Source organism: Stegastes partitus, unplaced genomic scaffold, assembly GCF_000690725.1.
Source record: "Stegastes partitus isolate 25-593 unplaced genomic scaffold, Stegastes_partitus-1.0.2 Scaffold3646, whole genome shotgun sequence".
NCBI lineage: Eukaryota > Metazoa > Chordata > Actinopteri > Pomacentridae > Stegastes > Stegastes partitus.
The window spans coordinates 18,434-43,361 of record NW_007581377.1 but is presented as its reverse complement, the minus strand read 5'-3'; the positions used below and the strand labels follow the sequence as shown (position 1 = coordinate 43,361).

General features: G+C 41.3%; 1 protein-coding gene across 1 annotated transcript in view; it reads left to right on the top strand.

The window, feature by feature from the left end:
- The window catches only part of plxna4 (plexin A4), a 72,617-nt gene that overhangs the window by 29,605 nt on the left and 18,084 nt on the right, over positions 1-24,928 (top strand). The window contains exons 13-23 of the mRNA XM_008306367.1: positions 105-344; positions 858-1,004; positions 1,833-2,067; positions 2,445-2,587; positions 5,421-5,689; positions 10,808-10,874; positions 12,519-12,665; positions 13,846-14,005; positions 17,856-17,959; positions 20,862-20,961; positions 23,500-23,690. Coding sequence (XP_008304589.1) covers positions 105-344; positions 858-1,004; positions 1,833-2,067; positions 2,445-2,587; positions 5,421-5,689; positions 10,808-10,874; positions 12,519-12,665; positions 13,846-14,005; positions 17,856-17,959; positions 20,862-20,961; positions 23,500-23,690 — 1,803 coding nt within the window. The remainder of the gene's footprint in view (positions 1-104; positions 345-857; positions 1,005-1,832; positions 2,068-2,444; positions 2,588-5,420; positions 5,690-10,807; positions 10,875-12,518; positions 12,666-13,845; positions 14,006-17,855; positions 17,960-20,861; positions 20,962-23,499; positions 23,691-24,928) is intronic.

The window sequence follows — 24,928 nt, the reverse complement described above, 5'->3', positions numbered from 1 at the left end:
ACTGGGAAGAAGGTCCGAGGAGGGTTATGATGCAGAATTCTGTATGGATTCAAACTTTTTTCATTTAGAATTATAACTTTTGTTTCTCTCTTTGTGTCCTCCAGCTGTGCCAGGTACTTAGTCCTACATCCATGCTATGCCAGGCACCAGAGCTGCCCATCAGCCTCGCCAGGCAGCAAGAAGTCCCTGAAAGACCTGATGAGTTTGGCTTTAAATTGGATGATGTTCAGGCTCTGATGGCACTCAACAACACCAACTTTATCTACTACCCTAATCCTGAATTCGAACCACTCAGTGTGTCCGGGGTGCTGGAGCTTAAACCTGGATCACCCATTATACTAAAAGTAGGAAGATGGACATCACTCACACACATTTACTTACAGTGTATTTCAGCACATTGTGGTATTAGTCAAAATTATGTTTTGAGCTAAACATTAAAAACTTAAATTTACATATTTTGTTGTTCAAGAATTTGTTTTACATGAGTAATGACTTATGGTTCAGTGCATTACATATTAATTTGATTGTTTTGAACACGATTTTGAATCCCTGCCATGATAATAATATCAGAAAAATAATCCTATCATTATTGTGATGTTGATTTTTATCATAGTACATTGCTTAGTATTCATTTATCACTGTAAGACTATTAAAAACAAACTCACACAGCGCTAATGGTAGATTGATAATAAAAATACAAATTCATATTGTATCACTTGGTTTGGTTTGGCTTGCAGATCATTGTCCGTATCATATGTTTATATAACTTTGCAGTAAGATGAATGTAGGTGTAAATGTGCTCTAACCCTTCAGTTTAACAGAACAAACAGTAATAATTCATGAATACTTGTCTGCAGGGGCGGAACTTTCTTCCTCCAACCAATAGTGGAAATGGAAAGCTCAACTACACGGTTCTGATTGGTGAGAAGCCCTGCATGTTAACGGTGTCAGAGACCCAGCTTCTCTGCGAGTCACCCAACCTGACTGGTCGACACAAAGTCCTGGTGAGTGGCACAGCACAGCGTCAAGACAGAAAGAGAGGCAGACGGACACATGGTAGATAGGCAGACTAAGGTGGAGAAGGCAGACAGACCTCCACATCGATTGACAGTTTGACGGACAGACCCAACATTCCTTGTGTTGCTTTCCATCCATCCCCATGTCCACTCCCATACAGACTGCGGCTCCTAATCCAATCAGCTGTGTGGCTCCCGTTAGTGCCCACAAGCAGACAAAAGACAAACAAATAAGCCTTCAATAAGAAAGATTAGGACCCCAGCAAACTCAATAAAGATTCCATTTGTGGTTTTAAAAGGGACCACTTTGAACGAAGCGTTTCCTGATGTTCCCACCTGGGCCAAACATCACAGAAAGACATGGACACATTACTGTAAAACAATTAGTAGATGCACAGATAAACAGAAGCAAATCAATAAGTCTGTCTGTCTGGCTGAGCTTGGACCTTGACTTAGCAGACAGAAATTATTTAGAGACCCAAAATTATTGACAGAGGCAATGTTATATTAAATTTCATAAATATTTGTGATGTGTTTTGCCTTGACGAACCCTATACTTCAGTGTGAGTTTGATTTTCACTTATTTCTCCTTCCTAATGGGTTTAAATTATTGAATCTTTTTAAAAATGCTGTTGCTAAGTAAAGCCCTTCTCTGATCAAAGCTCTGGTATACTGAACCGTCCCTCATGTTTCCACAAACATATTACCATATGTTTCCTTTATAATATAACCTTCCCAACAATTAACTGCAGCGTTTATATACAGTTCATCCAAGTAGTAATTAAAATCTATCTCTGTGTCTTTTACTGTCTCAAGGCACGTGTGGGTGGCATCGAGTTTTCCCCAGGTGTGGTCCACATCACGTCCGACAGCCCGCTCAGCAGCACTGCAATCGTTAGCATTGCGGCAGCCGGCGGTCTGCTCATCCTCGTCATTGTTTTTGTGCTCATCGCCTATAAGCGCAAGTCTCGTGAGAGCGACCTGACTTTGAAGAGACTGCAGATGCAGATGGACAACCTTGAGTCACGTGTTGCTCTGGAATGCAAAGAGGGTAAGAGGTCGATGCCAATGTCGAATTCATAAGCAGTGGGTCTTGCTAAGCAACTAATTTTGCAATATCAATTTCAAAACAAACTACAAGCAAATAAAAGTAAATGTTCATTCACAACTCAGTTACTAACACTAGGCATTACTTATGGAATCCACATGTAAAGGAAATAAAGATGATGTTGATAAGTGGGTATGTGGTAAACTTTATTTTTATCCTATTCAGTATTTTTCACTTTCCACTGCCACTTTAGGTATAATTTTTTATTAATGCCTCTATGAAACTGATCAAATTGCTCTAATTACCTGAGGGCGAAGGTGCCACATAACTACTATGCTAATTCCTAATAATAAAGCTGCTTTGTGTATGTGCTTTTTCAGCCTTTGCAGAGCTACAGACAGACATCCATGAGCTGACCAGTGATCTGGACGGTGCAGGTATCCCCTTCTTGGACTACAGGACTTACACCATGAGGGTCCTTTTCCCAGGCATTGAGGAACATCCTGTACTGAGAGATCTGGAGGTATGGTTGAGCATTTTAAACGTTAAAATTTTATTCCAAATGAGGTACCCTATTTAGTCGGTTTCTTTTTTCAGTGAAGGGTCACTTTTAGTTTAAGAAAACACTGCTCTGTCAAAATGACTTTATGCCAGATTATGACAGGCTCAACATGGGGAATTAAAGTCAGTTGTTGCAAAGAAAATGCTTGAGGCCATCAAACAGAAAGTTGTTTCATAATTCAAATGCGTTCTGAAGGAAGACAGCTATAACTATAAGAAGTCGTTACCAATTTTCTCATCAATTAGGTGTCCTGCAAATAACACATAAATGTGTGTATCCATCAAATAACAATCGCAATGCAATTAGCTTTATTTGAAATGAGAGCAAAATGAGCAAGCAAATTAACAATGTGGTGGGTCACAGTAGGTGAAATTGACGCCGATGTTGTTTGTGTCGCTGTCTGGTAAACAAAAGGCTTTTGACGGCCGACAACAACGCTTTTTCAAAAACAAACAAGGCAGCCCTCAAATCAGGAGTGCGCTCTCATTAATAACTCCTAACGATATGAGACGCTGTGCCGTTTTCTCTCTCCACCTCAAAAGCAAATTAAAAGTCAATCACAGGGAGAAAAGCAAAAGGAAAAAAAATCAAGTCATTTATCCCCAGTGCTGACATTGATAGACAGCCATAATTGAGCAGGTCGTCTTGTTCCATTAAGAGAATGATGGACCCCCATTTCACTGCCTTCAGGGTTAGCCACTCTATCCCTGATGAGAATTTCCCAGTAATAAGCAATATTAATTATGCTTTAATTGGTATAAATATCGAACTGTATGAGGAGTATAATGTGGAAAAGAGCCTAATGAAAAAAGCAGCAGGCTTGTCTTAGGCCGCTGATGACTGCTTAATTGTTATTGATGTGTCGGATAATTTAGAGTCAAGTTTTTGACTGTATGTTACAGACGGTAATAGCACAGGTGATGGAAAGCCTCTCCAGGTTTACTGAAACAGTGGAAAGCCTTTCAGCATTGAAATATTGAAAACATCCTTGGTGCTCATTTAAAGAAAGAAATGTATATAGAAAGATATTCAATTATAGTATGGCATGTGACAGCTCAATAAAGGCTGCATGTTGACATTTTATTTGTTACTTGCAAATGTTAATATTTCTCTCTGGCAGTTAAAATCACTTCTATTTCTATTTTCCAATTTTACTTAACACTTGAATCCCATTCTGGTTGCTGCTTTCGTGTGGTTTTATCCATTATAATCCCCACTTCCTTCTTGATCTTTATGGAAACAATTTAGTTTTAGCAGTTCAATTGCTCTCATTTTACTATTCCACCCATCATTTCAAATATTACCAGGTTTCCATGGAGATCCGTGTGTAGGTCACAACTGTTTTTTGCACCTTCTCTCCATTATCCTCAGAGACATGTTGAAAGTTTTTGTTATTGTACTGTACAATGTATTTATTGTGTCTGTAGCTTATAAAATACCACAATGCATTAGGACTGATACAAAAAAAAAGCCTGAAAATATGCACATGCACACTTTACAAAATAGTTTTCCCACATTTCCATGCATGCCTGTATTCACACAATCATGCGTACTGTACATGCACGAAAGATTCTAACACTCAAAGCACATATGCGCACATCTTGTCAAGCAGTATGAAATTAGACCTGCAACTGAACAACAGCTCCCAGCAGATTACAACTACCTCCAGGAAAGGTAAAAAGACAGAACATATGCTGGTTGACAGCTGCATTGGGTGCGAAGAGATGCCGTCTTACCACGAGTGCTCTTGACAGATAAAAAACATAATCTCCTTAGGTGCTTTTTATGAAAAAATGGAGAAGAGAAGCATGTGTAGCAAGTTAACAGTATAAATGGTGCAGGGATGATCTTGGCTCAGACGAGGGAAATTCACATCACTGCACTCTCTTTCAACTTGCATTAGTATGGAATCCAGCGCCATCAAAATAATAAACATTCCCTAAAGAGGCTGAGTGTTTTCCTGCTTTTATTCTCAACCTTCAGACAGAGCGTAACAAAGGCAGGAAAACGTTAAACCCCTCATCTCCCTAGATTCTTCCTTTTTCTCTCTCTTCTCGTCCCCTCTTTCCATCTTTATGGCTGAAAATGGATCTATTACTGTTAATTGGGTTTTTAAGTAGAAACTGTACATGAATTTATTTATTAGTTTTATTAATTACTGCAGGGACTTTTCTGTGTTTATGCTTTTAATAAAAATCTATGAACCTGATCTTAAAAATAATATTAATTGGCTGCAAGGTGGCTCTGTGGTTAGCACCGTTGCCTCGCAGCTAGAAGATCCCAGGTTCATGTCCAGGTTAGGACGCCTGGGATCTTTCTGCATAGAGTTTGCATGTTCTTCCTGTGCATCATGGGTTCTCTCCAGATTCTCCGGCTCCCTCCCCCTCCCCAAAAACATGCTGAGGTTAATTGATGATATAAATTGTTCGTAGGTATGAATGTGAGTGTGCTTGGTTGTCTGTGTAGCCCTGCGATAGACTGGCGACCAGTGCAGGGTGTCCCCTGCCTTCACCTTGAACCCCCTCCGCGACCCTAGCGAGGATTAAACGGCGTATAGATAATGGATGGATGGGTGACTTACTGTATCCTTTGTAAAAGATAGAAGCATTGTTCATTCAGGAAGGCAGGGAGCTAATAATACATTCAAATTAGCCAGTGAATAATTAACCTATGACTAATTAAATCTATATGTCATCTCCTTGAGTATGCCACTCAGAATCCGTGCTCTTTTTTTCCTTTCCTTGTTATTTTTGGTATTTTTCTGTAAGTGAACATTTCTTCTGTTTCTTCACAGGTGCCAGGCTACCGCCAGGAGCAAGTGGAGAAAGGATTGAAGCTCTTTGGCCAGCTCATTAACAACAAGATCTTCCTGCTGTGTTTTATTCGCACTCTGGAGGCTCAGCGTGGTTTCTCCATGAGGGACCGTGGCAATGTTGCTTCACTTATCATGACAGTTCTGCAAAGCAAGTTGGAGTACGCCACTGATGTCCTAAAGCACCTGCTGTCTGACCTCATAGACCGCAACCTTGAGAGCAAAAACCACCCCAAACTGCTGCTTCGCAGGTAATTATCAGGACTTTATCTGTATCACTGTCTAACAAGTGGCCAGTTAAACAGCTGGTGGTGACCAAGAAGTAACTGTCCAACTTAGGTCCTCTCCTTTTTATCTTCGATAAAAGTCAATGGTCCTGAGCTAAATATAAAAAATGTACCGACTGCCACACACATTCAGCTTCACTAAACCTAGGTCTGTATTGTTCTTGGTGAAGGATAGAGATAACAGGTTTGTTCTAGTTATGTCAACGCTTTACTATCAAGGATTGGATTTACTACTTCGTGTTCCCTATCTGTGACATGTTTGGATTAACTCCTGTGACCTTGAATTGCTGGCGCTGTCTCATAAATACCACAGTGCATTGCCATGCACATCATTAGCAAAATAATTATGATTAATTAGCAGTGAATCCAATTTCAAATAGCTCAAGAGGAAAGAAATACTCATTTATGAAAATGGGAGAAAGTGAGACTGTGAAAAGCTTGCACTCTGGCACAATCACAATCCTCCCTTGGATTTGTAGTCAAAGCCTTAATGGCATGCACTTGAACACAGCACTGTATGTGATTATGCTTCCTGCCTGCGGTGTTTGGGAAATGTGATGATTATGGTTACTAGAGTAAACCAGCTTCCTCACAGCTGTTGTGTATGTGTGTGGAGTGTGCACGCACATCTATACGTACATACACGTGGTATTAAATGTTGTTTTGCTTGGGGGTTGTCAGTCAAGTCTTGACACCCCCAGATGATTTCACCGGCACACCATAAATTAAGTTGTCCATCTCGTTTCAATTCAAATTCTGATTCTCCTTCTGCCAAAAAACATTGTCTCTCTCTGTCTGCCAGTAAAGACAAATGCATAAACACAACAAGGATATGCAGAAAGGGCTGAAATTAATGCTGTTCACCGTACCGTCCAGAAGACAGTGGGCATATTCACCTCATGAAAGCCTGTTTAGACTCTGCTTGGTGATGCAGAGAGAGATTATTGCTGTCTGGGCAGGAGGCATGATTAATTGCAGCCAGAGCTCACTGAGTATGGTGCAGCCACTAAACAATGGAGTAACTGCTGATCCTGGCAGCAGATACATCATAAGAGATGGCGAATACAGCAGAGACAGGGAGAGGTGGTCAAGGACAATGGAGACACTTAAAGCTGTGTCACCTAGTGAGGAAAGCCGACTATTGAGGCATGGAGGCAAGTCATGAGATCAGCACTTTGATCTTTTTAATTCACCAGAGCTATTCATATATGCGATTCATGCAAATGTAGTTGATTTATCTTGTGTCAGAATTTGATGTAAAAGTATATTTAGGATAAACTAGTCACAAGAAGTCCAACAACTACAACTAACCAACAACTGTACAAGCCAAACACATACTCTTCTATCACACCCTGTTTTGACACTTCTTCTCCTCCGCCTTGATGACAAGGGAGCGGAGAAGGAAAACCTGGGGAAAATGCCATTACATTCAGCCAGCACTGGAGGGAGAGCACATGTTTACAACAAACCCATGCCCGGCTTGATTTCCCATTTGTCATAGACACGATTGTGATGGGCACTGATCAGACTGTCTTCATCTCATTCTTCCTCCTCGGATGCGCCTATTAGTCCTTCAACAACCCAGCATGCATTTCAGATGTGATGAGGCAGTCTGAGCAAGCTATGCCACCCTGTAGTGTGGGCTGACTGGTGTGTCCTTGGATAGAAGCTGAAAATAGCCCAGATACATATAGGCACGAGGCTGTGAAGATGAAGCTAAGAAGCAGCACCACCCTCTCGCTTTTTATCTCTCTTTAATTTGTTCAGTCTCTTTTATTCCTTTTCCTATGTTTGCTCATTTTGTGAGTTATTCTCGCTCACTACCTGCTCACTTCTCCCTCCACTGTTTGTCTTCACTTCTGATGCTTGTGTAACATTGTCACTATCTTTATCTCCCTCTTCCTCTCCTATACTCACTCCCTCGATCTATATTCCCAGCTCTTCTTCCCCTCCTCCCCCCCCACTCCCCTGTTTTCTTGATTGCTAAATCAATGCTTAAAGTGCGTGAGCAGGGTGTCTCTGGCACAGCATCTGAGCACGGCTACCCACTGCTTCCTCTTCCAAGAAATCTGTGTGTGTACGTGTGTGTGTCTTTTTTTTTCCCTCTCTCTCTTTCCACACACGAACACACATCCTTCCATCTGTCCCATCTCAACCTGTGCTGAAGCACAACCACCAGGCAAGCTAACTAACGAGAGCCTTCCACAACCATCTGTCGCATTCCTTGCTGCATTCTCCTCCTTTAACTCATCTCTTCGCTCCATTCCTCCATCTCTCACTCGCCTCCCCACGCCACCACCCCTCCCTCCGTCATGCAGAGTTAAACAGTCTTTCCGTTGCCTTAAGTTTTGTTTGGCTCCAGTTGATGCGTCAAAATAGCAGTTTTGATTTTGGTCAAATGATGAAAACCCAATATGTTCATGTGTTAATAGCAACATAGCTTTGACTCGAGCACGGATACCCTATCATCACATGGGTCTAAAGGCTCCCATGTAAAACCGTGTGGACAATCACTACTGAAAGAAAAATTGTGTTTGTTTGTGTGTGAGCAACAGACAGAATAAATGTGTGTGTGTGCACGTGCCTCCACAAGTCAGCAGCTCAGCAGCTAGCCATCACCGTGAGACAGTTTGACACATATGATGACCAATCTTCCTCACCCACCCAGAGTCAGAGTGGGAAATGGAAATGCTTTCTGATTTCAAGCTGTGCTGCTTTCAGGCAAGGCGCAGTTACCACTGGCCGTTCTTGCAAGAAAGAAACCTTACATACGTCTCTTAAGTAATGAGGTGATTGCCAGAATAGGCTCAGTTAAAAATGCTAAACACGATCTGCTTCTGGTCTCTTACATGTGAGAAATTGTTGGAGATGCTACCGTGTGTTCTGGAAGTATTCTATTGGGCATTTTTCAGGATATTGTTTTTACAGTTTATCTACAAAATATCAGCAAATACTTAGTAGATATTGTTTGTAGCCCTTTTATTCTGGTGGAGTTCATTCAAAAGTGTAAGCTAAAGAAAAACCAGAAGAAAACAGGCTGTTAGAACATCATTAAGACTGACAGAAGTCAATTTTTAATGCTTTTTTCTTTGGATGTTCACCTCCATCATTAAAGATTCACAATGTTCATTTCATATTACAAAAATACTGGGAGGTGTGGCCAAAAAAAAAGGTAAATATGTGATGAGGCATGGATTCCCCTCTATCCTACCCCTGTAATCAGGGAGAACTAAATACTGCCAGGGTCCCTCTGCTCTCGATCCCTCTCAGTGCCTACTGCCCCTCTGACTGACTGCCAAGTAGGCAAGCCTGACCATGCCAACACGCTACGGCACATTTCATTGCATTAACCCAAACATAGGTTGTGCTGTGTTGTGAAAATCAGCCGAGGAGAGATTTGCAGAAGATTGTTTGAAAGTTGTAATACCAAAAGCTAACATCAGATGTTGGAACAGCTCCGTCACAGTGCCATTTTTATCCTTGTTCCCCATAGAGTGTGCTATGATTGAGAATGAGCATAAGCAAAGTGGTGGGGCTGTGCCAAGACTTCCTATTACTGCAGGGTTAGCACCCACTGCCAGACGCATGCACAGACACACACACACACACACACACACAATGAACACTAGTCAGCACACATGATAATTTCTGAATACATACGCAGTGGGATTAATTTGTGCTTTTTGCATGCTAGCCTTAAAACAGCCTCGCGCTTGTCTAGTCACACAGGCACACACTAAAACACAATAACTGTTGGAAGTGAGTAAGGAAAAGGAAGTTTAAGATGAAGAAAAGGGAAGGTCAGACTCAGCCAAGCCATTTATTCTCGATCCTTTCTTCATTTCCCTTTTTCACTGCTCCCTCCCTCCTTCCTTCCCAGTGCACCTCCTCCTTTCTCCACGCTCCTTTCATCCCTTTGATAGATGGGCTACATTTGTGGAAATGGAGAGGATTTGGAAGTGTGTATGATTACGGGATCCAGAATAGAGCAGCCAGAGGGAGGGAGGTAGACAGCAAGGACACATGAAAGAAAAGATGAAAAGTGACCTTGTTGACCCTTGGATCCGTGGACGGAGGAAGGGCGGGAGAGCCGGCAAAATAAAAGTGCGGGCACAGTGAGTGGCAGGAAGTTAATCCCCCCCAGGTGTTGTGCCAGTGTTGACAGGGGGTACCAGACAAGCCCACTGGCACAGCGGACATCATGCCCCCCCAACACGCCTCAGTGTGGAGCCCCTTTAAGAGGCTGTCTGAATGGCGAGGGTTGGGAGGGCTGCAGGTGGCAGCCGAAACACCAGGGACAAAATCTACACACACACACACAAGCAGGCACAATGGACACTAATCCTGAAATATTGATGCCTATGGTAGTTGCTCATTGAAAACAGAGGCTGGGGTGTGTGGGTGTGTGTTTGAGGTGTTCTGACAGATTACCCACACACCCCTGCTGCTGGCCAAGAAGGATATCCGATCCTTCTCATCTCCTCCTCCTTCCCTTGCCACCACCACAGTTGCTATTATGTATGCATATTAGTCATTCACATGGGATCACTCACACTGCTGGCCCAGGTCAACACATACACACAAATGCAGATGCACACCATTTTGCCACACCAGTGGAGCATGGATGCCAAGTGGAGAAAGAGAGGGAGATGTATTCATTCACTTTCTATTGTGCACGGATCGAGTGTTAGTCCAGTGAATAGGCAAGGGAGCGCTTGATAATGAGGCCAGTGTTATTACAGAGCCGCTCCAGCCCCTAACGACATCAATCCGCTGGGATCAAATAAAGGCTTTTAATTGCTTTGCCTCATATTAAAATCCCCGCCGCTGTAGACGAGCTGCCCTTGGCGTGCCTGAGCATAAAAGCCAGTCTAAAGATTGTCTGAAAGGCCATCATATAGCATGTGCAACGGCTCTCTCAATTCATGTCTTCGCAATTATGTTTGTGTAGCGAAAGCCTATTCATTAGCGGCGGCCATCATTTTTAGCGGAATATTCGACAATAGTGTTGAATATTTACGATGGTAATAAGAGCATGGGGATCATATGTTCATTATGTGCTTTGTGTCTGTCTGTTTGCAGGACTGAGTCTGTCGCAGAGAAAATGCTGACCAACTGGTTTACGTTCCTTCTCTACAAGTTTCTGAAGGTAACTCTTCAAAATAATTTTTCAACTCCTGGAAGAAATTAGTAGTAGTAGTTTAGTTTTAGCACCCTTGCCCATCGTACTATGATTACTGTTGCCTCTCTGCTGGCTTCCTTAGTATCTTGCGGTAGTATTTCATGTTTTTTTTTTACTCTCAAATTTGTGAATAGATGAATGATATAGTAGCATGTAGCATATATTTTGTGGCTGCAAAACATCCCTTTGTGATTGTCAAACAGATTTCCAACTAGAGTAGATCTGTATCTTATGTAAAATTTAATACATGAAGAGCACGTATAGTCTGTAAATGTGCACATAAGTACATTGGTTGTACAGCATATTGCACATATATTAATATGTAGTTTAGGCTTCCAGACAGATTTTTTTTTAACCCTTAAAAGTTTCTGAGCTTCATTTTATTATTTTTTAAAAAATCCTGTCACACAACTGTTTTACTCACCATGGCCTCATTTTCCACTACAGCATAAAGTCCTGCACGTCTATAAAAATAGCACAACCATGACGAGAAGAAAGACAGCCCTGAAAACAGTATAATCCCATAAATCAATTAAAAAGACAAATTTAAAGTTAAATTTCCTTGATTACTTATTTTACAAAAATCGAAACAACCTGAAATAAACAATAAAGTCAGTTTATTTATTTCTGTACTTCTGTACTCCTCAAACACATCCTGCAGTTCAGTCCAGTGCAGCAAAAAAAACCCAGAATTTTTGTCACTTGATTGTTGGTCAGAACTGAGTCACAGAGGACTCTAAATTGTGTCATAGGGTAAAGTGCTTTTGATAAAATATCACGATTTTAAGCTTAGGTTTTGTTATTTTCCTGACACAACACCACGTCACAGATGAGCAGCTTAATTGCTGCCAGAAAGTGGAAAATCCAGCAATCCTCTTCTTTTAGCTTTGATCAATGGTGTAATTTTGGTGATTTTTTTGAAGAGATAACAACCCGTCAGTGGATTTTGGGTTGAGAGGATTAACAATGTTCAAAAGCCAGCCTCCCTGCCATAGCTACTTAGGCTTCATTATCTCTTAGAGAGTTTTTTGTCTGACATGCTGATGCACCATTAAAAAGGGGAACTCTTTACCTTATAGAACACCTGTATTCACTTCAAGCAAAACCACCACTCCTCTCCGCTGATGAGTTACGAAAATGTCACAATAATCCTGTTTTTCTCTTCCATCCCTCCACTCATCCTTTTACTGAAGCTGGGAGGAGAAAACATAAAGAATGATAAATGGCTGGTCTCTTCTGTTTAATAAACAGCAGTGTGGGGAAGGAAGACGGGGGTGGCTTCAAGAGTCAGTCTTTTATGGCATTTTCACTGTATATCCATCAAACCTTCCCCAAACTCCAGCTTCATTTTTGCAGAGTTCATAAATTGATAGGTGGTACAATTTTCTTTTTAATTTAGGGGAACGATAGTATTCGGGACATGATGTTTGTAGGTCTTACTCAGCAACACTGGAAGCATGACAGTCTGGGAAAGCTTTACAAAAAGCAACTACAACATTTTAGATAGCTATTTCCTCAGACAGTATTAAACTTTGTTGTCAGCGTGCTGAGTGCAGACATGGTCTTAAAGTTTTCTTCTAAACTTTGTTCTCTCTTCAAATTTCTTTGCAGGAGTGTGCCGGTGAGCCTCTCTTCTCCCTCTTCTGTGCCATCAAGCAGCAGATGGAGAAAGGCCCCATTGACTCCATCACAGGAGAGGCACGCTACTCGCTCAGTGAAGACAAGCTCATCAGACAACAGATTGACTACAAGACGCTGGTAAGGGGTTCACCTGCCCAGGGGTCCAAGGGCTAAAAGGGGACACTTAATATGCTTTCAGGGACAAGAGGAGAGAAAAGGGGTGGTTATGGGTGGTCGGTCAGGAGATGTGAAACGGGACACAAAGTTGTCGTTGTCATGCTTGACATGCAGGGGCACAGGAGTGCCGACCTCACTTCCTGGTGAGACTGGAGCTGTCAAGGAAAAGAGCAGCGCTTCGGGATGAGGAAATAGACTATTCATGTGTACGTGTCCGCACGAGCAGAGAGACAATGAAGCGCTCTCCTTAAGGAACCTCTCATTTGTTTCTCAAATCTGTCCGTTATCCTCTCTCCACTGTGACATGATTGTTCCAGTCGGAGAAACTCAGAGATTGTTTAGTCTTTCAGTCTTTTCTAGTGTCAGATCAATTTGTACTCTACATTCTAGGAGCTCTTATTTGCACATTTGGTTTACTGTAATAGGAATACAAAAAAAGATCAAAAATGCCCTGGAATATTGGTTCACTTTGCCTTTTACAACATGGCCACTAATGCCCCGCTCACACTGCATTCCTGCAATAGAAAAATGTGTAGAAACTGCTTAAAGATTAAAACATTTAAAGGAAAGCTCGTGTTTTATGTATAATGCAGACACACACATTTGGGATGATTTGTATATGAAATATAAGACATTTGCTCTCTCATTTATGTAATGTGTATTTGTGCTCATCTTGTATTTCAGGTATTTCCACCAACACCCAAAGGCAGTACTGAGAGAACTGATGAATATGATAATAATATTATAATTAGGTGCTTTAGTGCTCATCAGTTCAGGTAGCACATTACTGTTTCTTCAAGCTCTGAGGAAAGAGCTGTTTCCATAGTGAATGATCTTTTCTTTTGCTGCAATTCGCTCTCATACCCTATGGCAAGCAGAAAATTATTGCAGTTCCATTGAGTACCAATTCACATCGCAATCAACATTATTAACATAAAACACACAAACCTATTATCTACGAAGCTGAAATATATAATTGCATCATATATATAGCACACCATTTATCTTCGGCACTAAATCAACTTGGAAAAATGCTTTCAGTCTGTGTTCAAAAAAAAAAAAAAACATTTTCCACAAGTAACATATTTTGAAGCTTGGTTTAGAGTTTCCCTCCCTCACCGTGGCAGTCCTGTCCTTCCAGGTGGTGAACTGCATACATCCAGAGAATGAGAAGAGCCCTGAGATCCAGGTTAAAGTGCTGAACTGTGACACCATCAGCCAGGTAAAAGAGAAGATACTGGACGCCATCTACAAGAATGTCCCACATTCACATCGCCTAAAAGCCTCTGACATGGACCTAGGTATGAATCTTTTACTTGTTGTATTTGAATAATGTGGAAAAAGCAGACAGTTATCTTTGGTGTATTCAATTTCCTGGAACTTTAATTTACTTGCAGGGTGAGTCTAATGAAAAAATCACCATGACATTTGGTCCTATCATGACTACCTTTGTTTGTGTTCATAATGGGTTATGCATAATTGTACAATTCAGGGTTGTACTTGATGAGACATTCCTGTAGTTATTGCACAACTTGTCAAATCATTTCCATGCATGCAGTGTTTCCTATCCATGTGCCTGGAGAGAGAGAAAAAAAAAGAGGCTGAACTTAGACATCCATTGATTTTTAGAAAGGCTTCCCCTGTCTGCCCAGCCCTTCTTAAAAAGTACAAGTCTTCTTAGATATAGAGAAGTAGCTTTCTTTTCAACCTCAGGAGGCTTGACTTCCTGGCTCTGTTGGCTCAGATGTCTGAGATTGGTCTCTCCCCTCCCCAAACTTCCCATCGATCGACTCTCTTGTCGACTAGCGTCTGAGTCAGATGATTGATCAGCTAATCAATTGAGACTCTCAGTGATCTCGTCCATACAAAATCCCATTCTTCCTTGCTTTCTGTCTTTCTTGCTTTCTGACCTCATTTGGCTCTCTATATGAATCTGGGCTCTTAGTGCCATTTGTGACCCCTATAGGAAGCCACATTATGTTGTGTTTCCATAGTTACACAACTCTAGCTTAGTACCTAATACAATGAATTAAAGTAGCGGGCTACTGTTAGGAGTAACGAGAGCAAAGATCTACCTTCTCAGCACGACATCAAGTGATCAGAGATATCCAGTACACCTTGTGTGTGTATACAGTACACGTGTAGACACAAACGCACGTGAGCACAATATTGTTATCCATGATTGTTGGCCTGCCAATACCTACAGGCTGTCTCTTCACTGCGAGCTGTGCTTTTTATGGTTTAATATTGCCAGATGGATTTTTCAAACCCCTGTTGTGCGTTCGTAATAGCATATTTATAACCAACCCCAGATCTAAGATGGGCTGAGTGCATACCGTAGGGAATCTGTCCATGAGATAGCTAAGTGAAAAGATTGGTTTAGCCTTTTGACGACACTCCTGGATGAAATTGTTTTATGGCCCCCTTTGGGCAGGATGTGTTGTTCTATTATTGTTTTATTACGAAAGGGAATTGGAAATTGGAGTTAGCCGGCCACTCGCTCTGTATGAGTGTGATTGTGAGTATATGAGGGAGGATGAGTAAATGCAAGCTCACAGGAGAGCACGTGTTTAGAATTAAATATTTTTTCCAGTGCTGTATTTACAGTATGTTTCCAACTTGCTGCATCGATTAGAAGAAAGTTCCTCCCTAGTCGTGACTGAGAGCACATGTTTGTTGTTTTTTTTCCGTTTTTTATTTGCAAGTCATGCTGTTGTAATTGCAATTTCTTGGTCTCGAGCCATTTATGTTGATGATTATTCTTCAGGGGGAACAGGTCTTCCATTTGATTGTTTTTATTATCTTGACACGCTTTTTTAACTTTCAGGGAGCTGCTCTGTGTATACAGGTGATTCCTCTGGCTTTAATGATTTCTGACACACACACACACACACACACATACACAGACTGATTGCAGTGACTGATAAAGATAATGGGATTGTGGCAGGCCTGTCCAGAGACAGATTGACCAGCCGTGTTGTTATCCTGGCTATTGTTTTTAATTCTGCTATGCTGCAATCCCCAGTCCTCCGCAGGGCACCAGTAAAGATATGGCCAAAGAACAAAGAAGATAGACCTTGTGTGCGCGTGTCTTTGTGTCATTGTGTGTAGCTTTCCAGTAGCAAGCGTGTGTCATGCATCTCTGTGGAGTACAACAGTCACCTTCAGCCTTTCTCTTTGCCATCAACTTCCATTCACTCCCCAAAGCCCTTATCTCCTTCGCTGTGTTTGAGTTCATAAAACAAGTCCACACACACAAACACACACATGGTCGTCTGTTCTAGGTGATTAGAGACCAACAGATTTGGGAATAGTAGTGATCCCAGTTTGCGCTGGTTTAACAACAAATTTATTCCTTTATTTGTTCCTTCCTGCCTTCCTTTCTACTCTTCATTTGTTTACTGAGCCTTGACTGCAGACGGGCGCTCATTTGCATCTTTATAGGAGGATGTACTGTATAGAAAAAAAACCACCAAAAAAAAACAACAGGAGAATCTTTATTTCCTGCAGATATTTCAGATGCTAACACAATTCTGGTCGATCCTCCAAAGACAGGCCTCATCATGCACCACAGTGATTGCCGCTTTGTTTCCCTGTTTGTGATCAGAATAGAAGATGACAGTGGCCAACGCAAGTGGGAAGCACAGCAAGGCGCACAGACACAATAACATATTCATAAAGCCCATGATGTCGACAAAAAGAATAGAAGAATCATCTGCCTGTTTGTTTTCAAGATGACTTTCCTCTTTCACTTATGATAATGTTGCTGTGGTATTGTGAGATGCTTCTATCAAAGCTTTGGTTTTTGTTTTGTGCTGAAGTTGCACAGATGTGGGAGGCCTGGTGTATGTGTAGCGTCGATGTAATTTGGTTGTAAGGTCATGTAAATACCTTCCTGTTGTTCATATGAAAGACACTGCCATGTGCAGGAGACACTGCTTGTTGAAAAGTATGGAAATTAGATGATCAGCAGCCTTTTGGGGATAGCGGTTGTTTTATTTTTGTAACTTTCTAGTTACTCCACACACTGTCGCAGATCTGTGTCTGATCTGACGAAAATTCCCGGCAGCAAGTATAAGAGCAGTTAGGAAAGAGGCTTAGAGCCGTAGATGGGCGTTTGACAAGGGGAGAGCAAGGACCAATAGTGCCTTCAGAGAGCCGAACATAAAGGCCAGTGCTGCAGATGGAAAAGGAAGTGTACAAGCCCTGGGCATGCAACTGTAATCACACCCATCGATCGCACCGGCAAAAGAGATGGAAAGGAGCAAAGAGGGAGAGCTTCATTCTAAAAAGAGTAGAGTGGGTGATTAATTTAACTCGCCTCCTGTTACTGTCTCGCGTGTGAGCCATTTCTGTTTTAGTTCTGCATCTGTTTGCCTCTCTCTCTTTTACCCCTTCCCAATGATTTTTGTGTTGTTTTTCTTCCCTCTTTTTGATCCTGTTCATTCTTTTTGCAACAATGTAAAATGGCTGTTGTAAAGAAAGGAAGAAAAACCTTCAATAGATCAAGATAAAGATGGGAATAACTTATTTTCTGGCAGACTGATTTAAAAAAGTGATGCTTTCTTCTGGTTTGGTGGGTTTTTTGTTGATGTTCTTCATGTTTTCATCAAAAAATTACAAACAAAAGTTTAGATTCTAATCCCTGGAGGAAAATTAGATAGCCACACATACAGCCAGAATATATTTTATAACACATCAGGTACAAGCCAAATAAAGACACCCACATTGAAGACTTGAGCAATCAGAACCTTTTGACCTGCTATTACTCCTAGCAGCACAGCATAATTTCTTTTTTGCAATTTAATTTAAAAGTATTGATTTTCTCTATAAACATACCTTTTTAATTTGGATTCAACTGCTTGCCTTAAATACTGTTGTGGATAAAAACAGAACAGACTTCCAAAAGTAGAAATCTGACATTAAGACAACCGCCAGAACCCACTGTTCTTGTCCTAAAGCCATAGAAGTACACCAAATACCGTGGCAAGATATTGAGATGATGCATATAGAACGGGGGTGCAGAATCTCTCTGGCAGATGAAGCAAACAAGAGTACAAAGTAAATATTGTCATGGAGTGATGCTGTGTGAACATGGTTGGTAATATTATAGCCGCCTTGGTTTATTCTTTCCTTTCTGTTCAATTGCAGAGTGGCGTCAAGGCCGAGGACAACGCACGATCCTGCAGGATGAGGACATCACCACAAAGATTGAAGGTGACTGGAAGAGACTGAACATGCTGGCCCACTATCAGGTATGCTATTGATTCTGTACTGGCCAACATTAAACTGAAAAAAAGCCTAAATAATTAACCAGTTCAAGAACTTGAGTAAAAGTATGTTTTCTTCTGGACTGCTGTAGACATGTGTGCACGTTTTTTTTTGTTTTTTTTGTTTTTTTTAATCTCTGAAATTAGCATTTGCAGAAATAAACTGTTAAACTGATATATTAGTAAGATTTCAGTGTTGTTCAAGTGTAAAGTTTTCCGAATTCAAAGTGCAAGTAAAAATAAGAGAGCTTCAGAAACTCTTTCTGTTAAAAAGGAGTTTTCATAACATCTTCACAGCAAAGGTATACAAACAACCCTGAAATGCATCTGTTGAGGTTAAGGGAAAAAATGTACACTAACCACAAATGTCAGATATTCGGTTTTGGTTTATTTTGCTTACTTGTTAAAGCCTCTTTCTTCTTCACCACATCTCGCCTCCACTGTATGTAGTATATCAAGTTGCCTCTGACGCCCTCTAAACTCACCTCCACCTTCTCCTCTTAAACTTACTACATAATGGAGGATTCAGTAAAAGCACTTTTCTAGCCATTTAGTGGTGCAAGCACTCAAAAGACAAGGACACCCCTCACACACCAGTACCATAGGTTATCTGTGAGGCAGAGGGGAATGAAAGAGGGTGAGGCAGAGAAGTGACCAACAATACAGAGACACTTGGAAGTGATCCTTTGTGTGAGGAGAGGGGAAGAGGGGGAGAGATAAAATCTAGTGTGTTGCCCCAAGTGCAGTCATCCCCCTGAAACTGATTAGTGTTGACACACATCATTGGTCTGAGGCATATGAAGCACCATTTGTATGCACACATGTAGAAATTATAGTACGAAGATTGGATCATTTTAAATTCAAATGAAGACAAATGCTCAAAATACCAAGATGTGTCACGCAATCACACGGACGCATTTATGCAGATGACAGACCAATACGTAGCGGCAGGTGTTTTGTGTCTGTCCGTACAGCCAAAAACCCGACTTTGTATGGGAAGACAGACCTGCTTTGTCAATATGGTGTTAATAATTCGAGCAGCTAAGTATGTAGCGACCGTCCTCTCCAAGTGCAGTTTGCGTGGTGCCTAAATTAAATGTCAGCGGCAGCAAGTGTCAACAGGCTGAGAGTATGAGGCGTGGGTGGAATGGATTAGGGAGCTGATTCGAATCGGAGATAAGATAATGAAGACAGAAGTTAATTCATTTTTCAGGCCGGGGAATAAGGGCACCTCGTCCTTGACAGACCAAAAAAGGAAGAAAAAAAAAAAAAACACTCCCATCTACTCAGAAATTGTCAGGAGGCTAAGCAAAGAGCTGGAACAGAAGGGGACACCACAAACACATTCGAGCTTCATTCAAGGGCGTCTGCAGTTCTATAGTCTTGTATTCATGACTTCATTTAACTGAAATGCTGTGGCTTAAATTTAAAGGGTTAAACTTATAAATCTTGCCGTGTCACTAATAAAATCCACTGACGCACTCTATGAATTTATACCACCCCTGAAAACACAGTCGTGCTGCTACGTTCAGTCTTCGTATGTCCTCCAGACATTTTACTGGTATTGTTTGTCTTCAGAGGCTAATATGACCAACCAGACGCAGTGAATAGAATTATGTGCTCTCCTTTATTACACTAATCTGGTGTGATCCGCCACTTGCCAAACTCCCCCGCTCGCTCAGCCTTCAGTTACAATGTGACAGTTTGCTTTACAACCTAAGTGAAAAGTTAGATTTCTTGCTCAGGAAAATATCACATTGTAGCTACGAGCAAAAAATTTGGCATTTCCCCATATCTGATCTTTCTGTCCCATAATGACACATTTCTCTCCGCCTCCTCTCTTTCAGGAATCTGTGCTCTGTTTTCTGCCTTTATTATCCAAATCTTATTTCCTCAAATGCCACTCCTCCTTTTCACATTTCATTATGTTTCCCCGTGCTTTGCTCGTTCTATATCGATTGAACATATAAGAGCAGTGATCAGGGAGAATACTTAAGGTGGTTGGAGAGTTGTGGGGCTCCCCTCAAAGGAATAACAAAAGCTGCCCTGTGGGCCTGCTGCTTACAATGATATAAACATATTATGCATAAGGAGCAGATTGAGTGACAGGGTGAAATAATGACACAATCTTAATAATGCCCCGGTTCTCTCTCTCTCTCTCTCTCTCTCTCTCACTCACTCACACACACAGACACACATATGTGGACTAAAGCCCCTGCGGTACTATCCACCCACACCATGATAAAGATCACTTCAATTAACCCTGCCTTACCCTGCAGCATGGGTAGCCAGATTATGCAGAATAGAGGTATCCTTTGTATGGTTGTGTGTGTGTGTCTGAGCTGGGACAGACTCCATCCCGGTTGTGTTAATTGAATCCTGTTTGGCTGACTGGAGAAGGAGGAGCGCACCATTGACTCATTCATTCATTTACACACACTTATTTACACGTAGACCGACACACACACACACACACACACACACACACACACACACTGCTTCTTGAATCTTCACATCTTCATGCACACGCTCTCGAAACACACACCAACCCTAGAGGAAAGGTATTATTGAATAGAGACTGTGGGACGTCCCCTCTCACACAGGCCTTTACAATGCTCTGCTAAACTCTCCCTCCCCCTGTCAGTCATCATATGTATGTGTGGGCTGAACGGAGCACATAAGGGTAATAAGATATTCTACGTTTATCCGCATGAAACCAGAATAGATGGAGTGAAATATAGAAGATGACACCAACGCAATGATATACGTTTTTTTTCCCGATTAGTTGCGTTACGCACAAACGATGAAACAAAAGCTCTGCAATTTTTTGTCTTTTGTTTCTATTAATTATTTGTGTAATGCATATGAGTCTGTTCTTTTTGTTCAGGTACCCGATAATGCTGTAATGGCCCTGGTTCCCAAGCAAGTTACAGCCTACAATTCAGTCAACAACTCTACTGTGTCGCGAACATCTGCAAGTAAATATGGTAAGCAGACCTGTTTCTGTATACCTTCAAGTTTGAGTAGTGCATGTGTCACAGAGAAGCTAAGCTGGTAGAAATTACATGTATGTCAATAATAATACTGCATATAAATAAAACAAGTGCAACATTTCAACACCAACCTGGACCTTTGTGTGACATTTAAAGGTGAAGTATGCAATTGTAAGCCAATACACTTTGTCAAATTCAGCAAATGTCTTCTCACAGTCGACTCGCTGTCCATTCTGTGTGCACATTGAAAACAAATTCTAGTTTTTGTACACAGCCCCTCGCTCTGTAAACAAGCAACAAGCAAAGTGACCATTCCAGTATGTCCTGTGCACATTCAGTCATGCTAGGGGAAAGAGAAGAAATTATAATCTGGCAACACCAACTATCTAGATATGCTTAACATCAACCATCTCTTCAGAGACTCCACCTTAAAGTAAGTCGCAGTTGCCCTTTTATTTGTGTCATCCAGTTGCCAGGACATGCAAATCTGACTCAAAAAACAAAAATGTGAATCACTGAAGTCAGTCAAACATGCATAATGATAAAGTATAAAATATGTTTTTATAAAGTACAAGATTCTTAGAGGAAATAGGGGGAAAATACACAGGTAGACATTAACTGACCCCGCAGCTGTGGATGCACCCACCTGAGGATCTTGCATGTCAACAGTGACAAACCTAGAAAGACAGGACACAATTTAGAGCAGCTGAAAGGTTTTCTGAAATATAAAGAGACCAAATAGACTCTTTCTTCTGTTGTTCTGGCCTCTTGAGACTCCAAAGTGTGTCCTCTCAGCCTTCCGTGTGCCTGTGTTTTTTCCGCCTGTCCGTCTGCTCCACATCTCCTTGAACCTGCAAAACCATCAAGTTAGTTTCTGATCAAAGGCTGGCCTCGCTGGTCACAAACACTTCAGACACTTCAAATGTGTTGCCACATTATTAGCATCGCCTCATCTCCATATGGTCTCACCTCACCTCTCTGGTGCCAAATTAAACCAGATAGGACAAGGAGAATGGTGCAACAGAACACGGAGGGAAGATGCTAGGATTATCTCCCGCTACTATTTTTTTTTGTGTGTGTGATTGACTTCAAATGCAAGTGTGATGCACTTCACAACTGTGTGGTGCTTGAGAGTGACTTTGAACTCTCCCTGAGTACAGTGGCCAAATAACAAAGAAAAAGAAGAGGCTGAATTTAATGTAACTGCAGAGGAAGCGGATGGAGGGTGGAGCTGGGGAGAAAGTTGTAGAAAAAGTTCAAAGATTCAGACAAACACTGTCTAACATGTTGAGTCGGAGAATGAAAGGAGAACCCTTTGTGTTTGATCTTTGATGTAATGTTTCCATCAGAAACCACAAGGCGAAAAAAAGAACACCACAAAAAAAAATAAAAAACAGCTTGTGTGCATGGAGCTGGATCAGAATAGAATCCGATCCAGAAATCTTTCTCCTGTGTATCCCGGACTCTGCATCACCCTCAGTTTTCCATCTTCTTGAATAAATAATTAACATGAAAGGAATGCACTGATCTGCATTTACACAAGTGCCAATCTAACATTATCTTGCACCCATACAAGCTCAAAAGAAGTGGAATTAGCGTCACTTTTGTTTCGTAACCCTGAAATAACAAACATCTCCAGCCCTGTAGAGAACAGTTGGTCAGTTGACCTTAAAGCAAAGCTCCAGTTAAATATCGTCACTGTGGGCCTCATAGAAGAGACAAACATTTTTTGTAGATCATACTGTAATCAAATTTTAGCAGTCGATACACACACACACACACACTTTGTATCTGATGTCTCCAGCTGTCTCTTTTTTCCTCCCCAAGACTCTCTCCTCCATAACACTCCTCCAGCTTTTCTCTCTGGACAGATTGATTTCTGTCACAGTGAAAATCACTCTTTTTTTTCACTCCTCTCTCCAAACCGCACCCACTGATCAATTTTTTTCACACTGTGTAAACATTCATTGAGCCATGTGTTTGGAAATGTCATCGCCACTCTGACCATTGGGTGGGCCATACATATTTCATCTCGTCTGACACCTGTTCGATTTTGTGTCAGCTGGCAATACCATGTTTTGTCACTTGGAGAAGAAGCCATGAAAAATTAACCATGCAGACTTTGTAAAAGTTTCATATCCAATCTCCCCAACCTGTAAATTGGAAGCCACAAGCCAAGAAACTGTATTCTGCTGCTGACATGCAGGTTATGGATTTCCTTGCCTCTATGGTTGTGTTTTTCTCATTTTCATTTGTTTGTGCCGTCTCAGTCAGATTGTTGTTTTGTTGCTAACTTTTTTTTTTGTTAGCCAAAAAGCCTGCTGTGAGACTGTTTTAGATTTAGTAAGGACACACATCTTTACAGATGCACACAGGTGTAAATAACATAAACTGGCATATCACAGTATGAAGGTACAAACCAATGTAAAGTTGACTGTTGCTAAAAGAACACTAACACTGTGGTTCTTTGACCTTTTGATTTCAATCATTTATATTCATATTGCATGAACTAAAGGATTTTGTTCTTCACAGAAAACATGATAAAGTACACTGGAAGCCCTGACAGCCTGCGTTCCCGTACTCCTATGATCACTCCTGACCTGGAGAGCGGGGTGAAGGTTTGGCACTTGGTTAAGAACCATGAGCATGGAGACCAGAAGGAGGGCGACCGCGGCAGCAAGATGGTCTCTGAGATCTACCTGACGCGACTTCTGGCTACCAAGGTGAGCCACCTCTGTTTAAGAAAACCTACCTTTGACAGTATTTATATTTTCACCAACACCACACCAAAGCTAGTCAAGACTAGCTCGAAGCGAATCAAGATACGACCCCTTTCTCATGTGAAATGTGCCATGCATTTGGATCTCTAACAGTTTGCCCATGATCTAACAGCAGACAGTTTGTCCCATCGTTAACTCGTAAATGTCCAGAAGCAGCTCAGTGGGTGAAAGGCTAATAGGTCACCGTAACCTTCACCCTATGTTCTAATGACTCAGAAATCCCTCACTTTATTTAAATATTCATGTGTACTTTGGATGAGTCATCTCAGTGGAAAAGATTATTCAAATGTATTCCTCTATCCCCTCAGGTAAGAAAGAGAAAATAGATATTTCTGTTTGTTTTCTTTTTTCATTACTGTTGCATTGATGCAGCAGCATATCAAAAAGGGTAAAGAAGAAAAGACCCCATGAATCTAGTGAAGGTTTTTCTGTAATAAAAAAATGATCCGGCAAAAATAGAAATGGCTATAAAATGAGAGTCTTTGAATGTGCCTTGCGACAATGGCCCCTAAGAAGGGAAAAAAATACAGTTAATTTGGTTTGAAGGGAAATGTGACTTTGATCCAACAGCTGAATGCAAATTAACAATCCACTCCTAAAGCACCTTGTCCCTCTTTTTTCATCGAGACAGCCATTCTATCAGACACAGATGCAGACACGCTTACAGGGAAGGTAAAAGAAAGGGGGGAGGCTGTGAACTGAAAATGTTCAGGCTGTAATTTTTTGATGGAGGAACATTTCAGTTTGTTTTTTGATCCAGTGCCTGCCTTTGTATGGCAGTTCACATAAAGAGCATTAGCTCAGTTCTATGTATGCAATATAAATGCACAGTGGCAGGAGTCTAAAATGTCTCACGCACAGTAAACAAGCATAGAAAGAGAAGACACGAGGATGAAAACATCCGTTCTGGAATGTGTTGTGCGGAGGAGCAAACACCATGAAAGATATTTGCCACATAGCATCACAAGCAACATTAATCCGTGATGTGTGTTTTTAAAGTCCAAGCTGTCTTTGATATATGTAGTACCTCTAGGTATTATGCAAACAAACCCAGAATGTTTGTTCCACTTCCCTATTGTCTCTTTATCTAAACTGAGTATGTATGTGAAGCCTTTGTAGTTTTTGTTGATCATATAGCCACAAGCATACACAAAATTAGATAAAGTATGTCAACCCTTTAG